The sequence below is a fragment of the Oncorhynchus masou genome, chromosome 19 (assembly GCF_036934945.1).
Source record: "Oncorhynchus masou masou isolate Uvic2021 chromosome 19, UVic_Omas_1.1, whole genome shotgun sequence".
Taxonomy (NCBI): Eukaryota; Metazoa; Chordata; class Actinopteri; order Salmoniformes; family Salmonidae; genus Oncorhynchus; species Oncorhynchus masou.
The window spans coordinates 12,304,178-12,316,252 of NC_088230.1; the positions used below are offsets into that span (position 1 = coordinate 12,304,178).

A 12,075-nucleotide genomic window follows, 5' to 3' on the forward strand; every position below is an offset into this window, starting at 1 on the left:
CTAGCTAACGTTAGCCAAATAGCTAACATTACCACCTTGTGCAAATTCGTAACATATATTGTGTTTTGCTAATTCGTAACATTTAGTATGTTTTGCTAATTCGTAACATATTGTAACGACCCTGGGTTTATAAGGGCGGAAATCGACTCTGCCGCACGAGCATGCTTTTACGGCACAGTCGATAGCGCGCCGGACCTCGGGCTAGAAGGTCGAGGGTTCGAGACCTGCTCCCTGCTGTTTCATTAGAATATAGTACGTTTTGAAAATTTGTAACATATAATACAAATTGTCATTCGTAATATATCATGCGAAATGGGTGATGGACATCCACAAATGAATACATACCTTACGAAAGGTAACATATCACACTAAATGCTAAATCTCGAATTTACTTACATAATGATACAGAATGCTCTGAGACCAGGTTTTTAATTTGCACATCAATCTTTGGAGGACATTAAAAAAAAAATTTTTTTTTACAGCTATTTGGTTACCTATACATTTGACACAAATGTTACATACATGTAATTGTAGTGTTAATATTATGTGGAGAAATTTATGTGGAGACAATTTCACACAGCAAGGGTCGTATTCATTAGGGCCCAAAACGAAAACATTTTTGCAATGAAACATTTCTATCTAAGTACTCTCTTCCTGTTTCAGTCAGTTGTCTTCCGTTTGGTGCCTGTTGAATTACACCCCTGTGGTGCACCAGACCTATCTGGGTTTTAAGTACAGCTACACTATAACTAGAAGGTGAATGTTTTTGTCTAATGTTTATGTGTACCTTTGAAGACTCCAAAATATGTGATCCTCTTTTTCAGGACTATCTGAAACAGGTGCTGGATATTGATCTGCATGCTCAAATCCACTTTGGACGAGTCTTCATGAAACCAGGGTGAGATGGATGGATGGATGAATGGCTGGCTGGCTAGGTGGATGTGTCGATGGATGGTTCCTTGAACAACCGTGTTGTTCTTCTCTTCTCCCATCATTTCAGTCTCCCGACAACATTCGCCACGTTGGATATGGACGGCGCTCGCAAACTCATCTTTGCCCTCCCAGGTAGTGTGTAAAGTAAAGAGAAAGAGGGAATCAGACAATCGTTTCCAGACTGGTTTTCTAACACACTCTTCTTTTCTCTCTCTCCCCACCTCCCCCCCCACCCCCACCCCCCACCCCCCACCCCCGGGCCCAGGTAATCCCGTGTCTGCCGTGGTGACATGTAACCTCTTTGTTATCCCCGCCTTAAGGAAGATGCAGGGGATCCTGGACCCACGGCCCACCATCATCAAAGCCAGGGTAAGAAGGCCCAGGGCTCCATGAATCTTTCTCAATTTGTCTTACCTCAATTGCTTGCGTCCTCTATCTCGCCTTCCTCTCCAAATTCAATGGAGGAGAAGGTCAGAGTGGAGGAATCTGGGATCTTCTCCTCCAATGCGTTTTGAGAAGGAATTGAGAAAGAGCCCACGTACCTCGAAGTTGGATCAGCTCCATGCAAATTTTATACTCTGCGTATGCACATTTTATACTCTGCGTATGCACATTTTATACTCTGCGTATGCACATTTTATACTCTGCGTATACACATTTTATACTCTGCGTATGCACATTTTATACTCTGCGTATGCACATTTTATACTCTGCGTATGCACATTTTATACTCTGCGTATGCACATTTTATACTCTGCGTATGCACATTTTATACTCTGCTTATGCACATTTTATACTCTGCGTATGCACATTATATAGTGGTTGATGTGTTGTATTGCAAGCAGGCAAGTAAGTATTTTGTGCATAGAGGGGATATGATGACATGCTTATTCTTATTCTGATAAAAAAAATTAACAGGAACTTTTTGACGTTAGTGATAAGAGTGGATAGCTGTTTTATTTTTGGAAAGTAAAATAATTTGACATAGAAATCTATTTCCTATATTCATTTTATTTTCATAAACATTGCAGAATAAATTCCTCACCTCTTCTGGCTGTGATGGGTTCATATTCACAAAGAAGTCATGCAACAACATGCCCACATCTCATTTAATTGGGCCAAGTAGCCTAGTAAATAGATAGGCTGTGCATTTCAAGTTTTGCTGTATGCGATCCTATAGGCAGTGTGGTTTATAATAGGTTACACAGTCGAATTTCAAACACCAACACTTTATCTTTTACATTGAAGTATGCTACTGTATTTTTTGTTGTTAAGTAGGCCTACAATGTTTCAATCCAGAATATTTGGGTTGGGGGAAAAGGTCCACAACAATTTGCCATTGTTTTCTCTTTCAGAAACTCACATTCCTTTTCCATAAGTTACTGCCGTCTCCAAAAGCACTATAACATTTGCCATTGCTCTTTCTTTTAGAAACTGCTGTTGCCTAATTCCAATAGTTCCAAATTCTACAGCAAAATGGTGTTATTTTCACCATGAAAGGTGAATGGAGGGTGTTTTCCAGGTGCCGTTATAATGCTCGTTCAGGTGCACACAGTTTTGCGACAGGTCTGATTTACAACGGAAAGCATGCGCACAGTATGTATGGCGTGTGCAAAGTTTTCATTATCTCTATTTTTTGGCATAAGTACTCTTTTCAGAAATGGCGCACTCAGATATTTAGTGTGAAATGTATGCAACGGTTATAAATGAGGCCCCCTGGGTCCTACCTATGAGCGTTTACATTTTTGCGCCCCAATAATCTGTCCTTACTCCCGAAGTGTACACTTGTTTACTTCCTTTCATGTCTCGTAGTTGTCATGTGACGTAAAGTTGGATCCTCGCCCTGAGTACCACCGCTGCATTCTGACATGGCACCACCAGGAGCCTCTGCCATGGGCACAGAGCACAGGTAATAATAGAACCCCATTCTATTCTATTCTGTTTTATTGTGCCCTGCGATACGGAGCGATACGCTGCTATACTGTACTGCATGTGTAGTCACAGGCTCTATAACAGACTATCAATGGACTGTTCATTGATTTTGTTCATGGGCAATTGTAGAGGGGTTAGCTACAGTCCTCTTATCTAACAAAGCCTCCCACTGTGACTATTTTCATTGTTTTGTATTCCATGTAGTGCCTAATTGATTCAGTATACTGTAGAGCTCAAGTGCATAAAGAGCTACAATTAGATTGTGTGGTATTAGTAGCCTCTCACCCCATTGCATGGTGTGGTACCGAGGTCATCCTGACTGTCATGGGTTAGATCCTCCTGGACTTGTGTGGTTGGTTAGGGCCTAAAGTGCATGTATTCTCACCATCAGTATCTTTCTCTCTCCTCATTTCCTCCCTATCCTTTCCTCCATCCTGTAGGTAACCAGGTGAGCAGCAGGCTGATGAGCATGCGCAGCGCCAACGGTCTCCTGATGCTACCTCCAAAAACAGAGCAATATGTGGAGCTGCACAAGGGAGAGGTGGTCGACGTCATGGTCATCGGCCGGCTATGATGTCATCAAAGGGGGACGTTGAGATGGCTTCATAGAGAGAGAGAGGGTTCAAATGGGTGTTTCACGGTGCATGTCCACATATCATTGACTATTCTGTAATATGCAACGGCACAGCTAGTTTTTATTGATTTGGATAACGTTGAGGTATAGTCAACATCTCGATCACAAACCTAGGTACATATGATACAAAAAATATATAATTACTTTAAAAAGATTATAATAGTATTTCAGACAAAGAAAAATATAACTTTTAAAGAAAAAAAATCGAATTATCAAAAGAGATTTATTCTGTAATATATTATTATGATTATTCGTATTATTGTTATCATTATTCTTCTTATTATCATTATTATATTATAAGTCAACTTAATTCCTTTCATTGCAATTGCTTTGTGTGTTCAATGCTAGATCTTATCGATATCGGTAGCATTTTAATAGAGCTGTAGGTGCCTGCCAGGACAAAAAAATAAATAAATATATATATATATATTATTTTCTCATCTTTAGTGGGGGAAAAATGTTTGTTTTTTTAAATATAAAGAAAACAATGAGGAAGACTCCAGATTTCCCACGGTGCTCGGTTAAGAGGAAGGAGGGGAGGGCATAATCTAGGTCTACTTTCTCTGTGGTGTGACGCTTTAACGGTGACGCCACACACTTCTATTTTTCTCTCGTTAGTATGCATCATAATGGCTTCACAAAGAGCTTTGCTTGTTGTTTATCTTGTGAGTCTTGTTTATGTGCGCAGTGCCAAATGCCTGGGCAGGGACGATGGTGGTGATAGGAGGGAAGGGGGCAGTCACCCACCAACCTGCCCAGACCCTGAAGCTTCCTTATTTATCATCTGACGAGGTGCAACTCTGCGCCCGAACCCCCTGGGGGCGTGATCACCCGTGAAAAACAAAAACTTTTATTTGATCGACAAAGAGTAAGGGGGAAAAAAACATGAAATAAAATAAACAGCTTCTTTAAGTGCTGACAGCCTTTTTAACTGACTTCACAAAAAAATGTACAGATAAAAAAAAATGCGAAGAAGATGAACCATATTGTACAGATATATGTGACCAGCACTCCTAAGGAAATAATTATTATTAAGCAATGAAGAGACATTGAACAACGCTGTACTATAATACATTTTCCGTAATGATATGAAACTGATGAAAGAGACTACGATAATAAAAATCCTTGATCATTATGTAAAAAAAAAAATTTACAAAAATTGTTGGGTTTCCTTTTTTCAAATAAAAACCTATTCAAAGAAAAAAAAAGTGTTTATTTTTATTTTTTACTAGGCAAGTCAGTTAATAAGAACAATTTCGTATTTTCAATGACGGCCTAGGAATAGTGGGTTAACTGCCTGTTCAGGGGCAGAACGACAGATTTGTACCTTGTCAGCTCGGGGATTTGAACTTGCAACCTTTCGGTTAGTAGTCCAAAACTCTAAACACTAGGCTACCCTTTGATGCGTGCAGTGACACCTTGTTTTAGGGTTGTCCATTAACATGATCACGTTGATCAAGTTTATTAGCACTTCCGGGGCCTGCAGAGTAGGAGTGCTTATCCAGGATTCCTTTTGCAATTCGGATTATATTCCTATATCAGCACTGGTACACTGAGACACTTTATGAATACGGGGCCCTGGACGTTCCGCATCCTGATGTGGCCTATGAAGAAACCTAGGCCATTGAACAGTTGATTAAATACACATGTCACTGAGAGATGAGAGCGGATTACCCTCATAGAAAATACAGTGGAAATACTTCTGAAACTGTGTTTGGGCAGACAGATACAGTGCAGGAGCTGTTGACTGACCCTACCTAGAATCACCAATTGCTTCCTTTTTCGGTCCCACTTTAAACTAAGTACAACTTGTAAAAGCTTTATATAGTATACGTAAACGCTTCTTAAGCACTACATAAATGCTTCACAAATCATTTATAAATGGCGTATACGCGTACACAGTGCATATTACGTCGCATTTGGCAATTCACCCTAAAGTGGGAGTGGTTAAGCCTCCCTTTATAAACCATTTCTAGTATTACATACTCTTAAAGAGGATTTGTGATGCAGTTATGTAGTGTTTATGAAGCCTTTATCTATCCGATGTGTAAAGCCTTTATAAATTGACGGCTACTTCATATAAAGTGTGACCCCCCTTTTCATTGACTTCATGCACACTGCCACGTGATATTACAATAGAATTCCACTAATCATGTATGATCGTGAGGTGCACAGTCTATTCTCCATAACTCCACTAATTCTGACCAAAGTCTTCTTATTGTAATATTTAGCCGTTATGTATGTATCGTGCTGAAAGTAACCTAGTGCATTGTTTGGGGAATAGAATGTTAAGGTGTTTCAGGCTGTTGACAGGTGAACATTTTGGCGCATGACCATTTAAATGGTCAACTGTGGCGCTGTGGATTTGCCTGGGAGATGCCCAAACACCATGCGCAGTTACACCACAATGATGTGAGCTGACCCAACACGCCACAGACCCGCTAAGTACGATCATGAGAGACCAGGCCGAAGAATAAAGACGTTAAAAGCTACGCATCTTGGAAATGTTATGTACGCAATAGAACACGACATTTCAGAACCATCGCATGTTAAGGGATTACGGGATTACTTCTTCTGTGAAGACTTGGAAGCGGTGAGTAGACTTCTCTGTGTAGTGAGATTTGAGTCCGATCGATTGACTACTCTAGAAACATTCATTGAATACCAACTTCACCAACAGGATCAGCGCACTCTTGAGTGTGTGTGTAGAATGCAATGACTGTATGATGTGGAATGTTGGCCACCCAACGGTATTCCAACTATTCAATAAAGAAAATCACAAACAACAAGCCTACAAATGCATCAATTTAACTTGTATAAAATATTGCTGTATTTCACAATTTAAGTGGCTGTTTATCGCAATTAAAACTGTACGTGACAGATCGCCACTCCAAATGTAGGCTATAATTGTTAGTAACGCCTATGTCGTGCCATTATGTAACAATAACTCCTTGCTCCCAGTATTAGCCCCACTACTAGACATGTAATAGGTTTTACTGTTGCCAGCAGTGAAACAAACCTCTAAACTGCCTAATCTAAGTAGGTCTAACAATAACTTACTTTTAAGCAAGCGCACATGGCTGCCCTGTCCTGCTTCTATACATTTCTATAGATCTACATTGTCCAGACCAAATGTAAAAACCTTTCCTATTTTGGAACCTTTTTGACCAATGAGTCCACCTGACATTTAAAAGACATGTAAAACAGAGCTGTACAATAGACTCCAGGGCATCGTCCTGTGAACAGAAGCCCACGTTTTTGGACGGGTTTAGACAATCAAAACACACATTGTGATCTGATTATGACCAGATCATCCTGCCCACCTCCAGAGGAAGTCAGACACGCATTGTGTATGGATATCTTACACGTGTAGACAGATCTGGACAAAAACCCTGTTCATACCTGCTGTTAACATGTGTCCTTTGTCCTGATCTTGTCTGTGTACACTTTTAAGATCTGATCACAATGCATCTTTTAATCTTCTACACTTGTCAAAAATGTGGGCACAATCAAAATGTGGACAAGATCAGGACAAAGGCTACATGTTAGAACACAGGTATAAACACAGGTATAAACAGTGCTAAATCATCATTATTTCCGCCCTCTAAAATCACTGACAGGTAGCACCATTATGTCTTGCAATAAATAAATAAATATTATTTTAAAAGAATAGCTGTGAAATAATTGGCATAAAGGAAGGGACCAGGAAATCTGGTCACAATGCAGACACAGTGGATGGATAACAGACACATTTTAATACCATGTGGAGACACATTTCTGGTAATCTGGCCACAATCAGAATGTGGACAAGATCAGGACAACGGACCCATGTTAGCACCAGGTATAAATAGGACTATAGATAGTTGTGCACTGCTTTTGAGCAGAGTTTGTAATGCTGGTCAAAGGTAGTTCACTATATAGGGAATAGGGTGCCATTTTGGTACACAAGCAGTCACTATGACAAGTCCTCTAGCCACCAGCTGTAAGGAACAGTATTTAATTAGCCACCAATTTGTACCTGTTTACCCAGAGGGGCACCTCTTATCAATGTCCCCCTCAATGAATCAATTAGCTATGATCTAGTGTAGTTAAAGCTAGATGACCCTTGAGCCCTACTGTCTATTGTAAAGCTTACAGTTAGTGAATTGATTTTATACACTTCTAAATTATACAAGTGAAGATAATCCTACTTAGGTCTAAATTTGGATACAGTTACCCCTACAAAGTGTGTGTGTGTGTGTGTGTGTGTGTGTGTGTGTGTGTGTGTGTGTGTGTGTGTGTGTGTGTGTGTGTGTGTGTGTGTGTGTGTGTGTGTGTGTGTGTGTGTGTGTGTGTGTGTGTGTGTGTGTGTGTGTGTGTACATTCATAGTTGAATTTACATGCAGTCATCTCATCAGAACCAATGCCAGCTCTCAGATATCTCCTCAGGCTCACGCTGCTGACAGAGATGAAGCCTGGAGGACTGTAGTAAACCAGATCTCTCCTCAGTCTCACGCTGCTGACAGAGATGAAGCCTGGAGGACTGTAGTAAACCAGATCTCTCCTCAGTCTCACGCTGCTGACAGAGATGTAGCCTGGAGGACTGTAGTAAACCAGATCTCTCCTCAAAGTCTCTCGCTGCTGACAGAGGTGAAGCCTGGAGGAGTATAGTAAACTAGAAGATCCCTTTTCCCAAAGCTTAACCAACCCCACAGGAGAGGAACAGAGGAACAGATGGCCTTGGTGGCTGACTGTGGCTGTCTGTACTGTTTGTCAGCCTCACCGCGCTCTAAACGGGGCTAAATGAGAGTAGACCTGCCAGACATGATTAGCTGGTGAGGGGGATAGGGAGGTTTACCATGTGGGACGTGTTGTGGGTGGCTGCACCTCTGACAGGATCCTCCCAGGTTTCAGTCTAAGAAACTGCTGAGAAAATGTCCAAGATAATCGTTCATTATTACATTGATGACGTTCTCATGTTATTTCCTGTTATTCCCTTTCACTGGGTTTCCTGTTTGTCATGTTAGTTCGAGACAATTACATTGTTTGTTTCATTTTCATGAGGTTTTCTCCCGTTTCCCACAGCATCAGGTCTGACTGGGTCTTGATTGGGTGGACATTTTGTGAGCCGGCTGATTTGTATAGTGAAGTGCCCCAAACACTACCTGAGTAATGGTCCTAGCTTTCTGCTTCTCCATTCTACTGTTCTTAGCCAGACAGAACCTCACCTTCGTGAGAACTTTGTCCTCACATCCTGGCATCCTGAAATACTGTACTTCCGTCCCTCACACACAAAGCGCTTTTTCCTCATCCATTCTCAACACTTCCTGAAGAAAGGAAAAGACTCACATTTGGCCCTGTAAAAAGAACTTGAAGTTCAGTTGTCTATTTCCCAGTGAACATCTGATAGTCATACAATCATATAGTTGGCTAATCCAGATTAATACTGGGTAACATCCTTAAAATAGATTGTAATCCACAGCAGCAATAGCAGATCAGGTTGGTTGTATGCCCGTAGTATAACGGTATTGGTTGAGTGCAATATCCTACACTTATTGTCTCTTTTTGTATCCCTATTATGGCTGTAGATGGATAAGATCAGCCTGAAGGACCCAGAGAGCAAAGAGTTAAGTGCTAATAAGCGGGTATTAAACGGAGAATAGATACTCAGAAGGAGAGATACTCAGGCAAGTCCTGCTGGGGACAGAGTGACAGACAAGGGTGGATGAACCTGCTGGACTCAAGGGATTGCTGCAGGCAAAGTAAGGGCAGGCCAGGGAGGATGCCATGTTAGGAGTTAGATTAGCTCTTCCTGTGATTGGAAACCTGGGAGGAGCAAGGAGAAAATGGTGGTTCTTGTAGTAAGGTAGGTGATTAACAAAGGTCAGGGTGAAGCAACCAGGTTGGCTATTATTGTCGCATATGGCTCACAAGACTAAAACAGTGGTAACCTTGCTGCTCTATCCTGATTATCTGTTTCAGGACCTGCTGCCCCGCTGAAGACAGATAAGATCCGTTCCCGACTGAAGTGCTATGGCCCCTGCTGCAGGGAGGAGTCCTAGCCTCAGGCCTTCATAGTGGACATTGAGCTACCATCACACACGGGCGTAGGCCAGGGCCAGATTCCCGGAGCAGGGATGATCACTTCCCACAGGAACGGAGGACCTGGATATGTAATAGAGGACCCAATGGGGCCTGTGAGTGGCACAGAGGGTCTTGGGAGTGAAGCCAGGCTGCAGCAGAGGGAGAGGGCTGTGGACTGCCCCCCTGGGGACAAGGTGGTGGGGACTGGGAGCAGCGTTGTGCAGGGTTCCCGGTGCAGCGCCCAGATGGAGAGGATCCAGAGGTACCAGGAAGAGCTGAGGAGGAAGAGGGAGGAGAACGCCAACAAAGGGAAGCATGAGATCGATCTCAACGCCTCACTCAGGCTCAAGAAGCTTGCCCAGAACCCAGCCAAGACGGGTATCGACAACCCTACGTTCGAAGCGCCTAAGGCGGGCAAGGAGACCAAGGATGGGAGTCCCCCACTTGGCGGGGACACGGTTGAGGGTGAGTAGGGTCATGTGGGACTGAAGGGAGGAAGTGGGGGAGGTGGAGGCGAGGGGTAGCTCTGTGAGAAGAAGAATAGGAGAGTTGGGAACTTTTGTGACATTTCTGTGAAACAAAGAGTCAGTGTTTTAGGGAGGGGGCTGAGCGGGGGTATTGGTGGAGAATGGGGGATCAGAAGTGAATGTCAATGCAGAGGCTCTCTCCATTTAGTCACATTAAAGTCACTCACTCCCCCTCACCTCTGGATTCATTTAGAGTTTAAAACACTTCGGTTTGGAAGTTCGTTTTTTTGTCGGTGTTCTCATTCCTGCATAGGCTTGAAAAATATCTGCTTGGTTGGAGGGTGGTTGTAAATCATATTAAGGGATCTTAATAAGATTTGTGACGTGAAAACGAGTTAATTTAAATACATCAAAATTCAGAGCATTAGCTTTTGTGTCAGTTGGCTAGATTTAGAGGAGACAGGCGGTTGCTGCTGACCAGTTTTAGCAGACTCTTATGAGCATAAAACTCAAATCTGCCTCAAGTGCCTATAATATAATGAGCATTAATAAAATATAACCTTATATCTGCACAGTCTTTTCAAAAAACACACACACACTCCCCTACTTATTTATTTGGACAGTGAAGCTAAAATGTTTTATTTGGCTTTGCACGCCCGCATTTTGGATTTGAGATTTTTTTATTTTATTAAATATGAGGTGACGGTACAGAATGAACTTTTATTTGAGAGTATTTTCATGCATCTGTTTTACCGTTTAGAAATGACAGCACTTTATGTATCTAGTCCCCCATTTGAAGATGTCATAAGTAATTCAGACACATTCACTTATATCTGTATTAAAGTAGTAAAAAGTTGAGTATTTGGTCCCATATTCCTAGCACTCAATGACTACATCAAGTTACTAAATGGCCCACACAAACACACACACACACACACACACACACACACACACACACACACACACACACACACACACACACACACACACACACACACACACACACACACGCACATACTATACACCCTCCCTGCTTCTTCTTATCTCAGGTATACCCACTCAAACAGACTAGCTTCTGGTTCATAACAATAGATTGGGCTGTGTGAGATAGGCTTTACCCTCCCTTTCCCCTGGTGCTGTGTCTCTGTGTTGCTATGTGTAGGTGGTACCTTCATGCCAAACTCGATGCAGATGCCAAATCCTGTCTGGGAAGTGCAGAATCCCACGGTTGCACAACCCGAGCAGGGCATGACAATATCCAATTAGTAGCATGGTTTTCACATAACCTCCATGCAAGCCAGTGCCTACTAGCGCCAGAGAGGTTTGAAACAGAGACATGCCATTACCTTCAGAAAAAAACCTTCCCATGGACAGTGGTCTGAATCTTTAGGGTCACAGGCGTTACAGGAAGTAAATGTATATCTCTCAGTTTTAAGCCCCTCTCTATGGCACTAGTAAGCAAGGGCTTGCATGGAGATCGAGTGTTCCTGGTAATTAGGCAATTGAACCTAACCAACCTCTTTGTCTATCCCCCTCCCCCTCCCCAGAGCTGGAGGAGCTGCTGGAGGCCCTGCGGCGGGTGCAGAGCTGCCTGGTGGACGCCCAGTCGCAGGCCGACGTGGCTCTGGTGCTGGGCCTGCTGCACAAGGAGGACTTCCAGAGCGCCTTCGCCGTCCACAGCGCCGTGGCCCAGCAGATGCAGCCGCGTGGCAGCCCGCCCTTGCCCCTCACCGCCCAGGCCCGCAGCCTTTATCATGAGGTAGAGTGAAGTAGAAAATAAACTACAACAGACTCGTGATCTTGATGGATCTAGAAATTGAATGGATCTTTTTCTCACCAATATATCGGTCAGGAGGTAGGGGGGAGACAAGAGGAGAAAGAAGGGATGGTGTTAGGAAGAAGGTAGAGAATTGTTGGGAGAAGAGGATTTTGGGGGATGAACAGATGGATATAAGAATGTGGAAAGGAAGAATGGTACAGCGTATTGATCAGCGTTCGAATAGTATTAACTTTTCTTCCAAATGATTTAGCTGTGCTTGATTAAGC

General features: G+C 42.7%; 2 protein-coding genes across 6 annotated transcripts in view; both read left to right on the forward strand.

Annotated features, from left to right (window-relative positions):
- Nucleotides 1-4,699, forward strand: part of LOC135505813 (gephyrin-like) — a 127,138-nt gene extending 122,439 nt beyond the window's left edge. For 3 of the 5 annotated variants that reach the window (XM_064924971.1, XM_064924968.1, XM_064924970.1), the window contains 5 exons: nt 825-898; nt 1,001-1,065; nt 1,199-1,302; nt 2,746-2,842; nt 3,306-4,699. In XM_064924971.1, the coding sequence (XP_064781043.1) occupies nt 825-898; nt 1,001-1,065; nt 1,199-1,302; nt 2,746-2,842; nt 3,306-3,439 (474 nt within the window). In that variant the 3' untranslated portion in view covers nt 3,440-4,699. Of the gene's footprint in view, nt 1-824; nt 899-1,000; nt 1,069-1,198; nt 1,303-2,745; nt 2,843-3,305 lie in introns of all 5 variants that reach the window. The other 2 variants (XM_064924967.1, XM_064924969.1) reach the window with 1 other exon arrangement.
- Nucleotides 4,700-5,890: 1,191 nt separating this feature from the next.
- LOC135505814 (protein PALS1-like) overlaps nt 5,891-12,075 on the forward strand; it is a 28,277-nt gene continuing 22,092 nt past the window's right edge. The window contains exons 1-3 of the mRNA XM_064924972.1: nt 5,891-6,092; nt 9,461-10,027; nt 11,577-11,788. Of these exons, the coding sequence (XP_064781044.1) occupies nt 9,616-10,027; nt 11,577-11,788 (624 nt within the window). The 5' untranslated portion in view covers nt 5,891-6,092; nt 9,461-9,615. The remainder of the gene's footprint in view (nt 6,093-9,460; nt 10,028-11,576; nt 11,789-12,075) is intronic.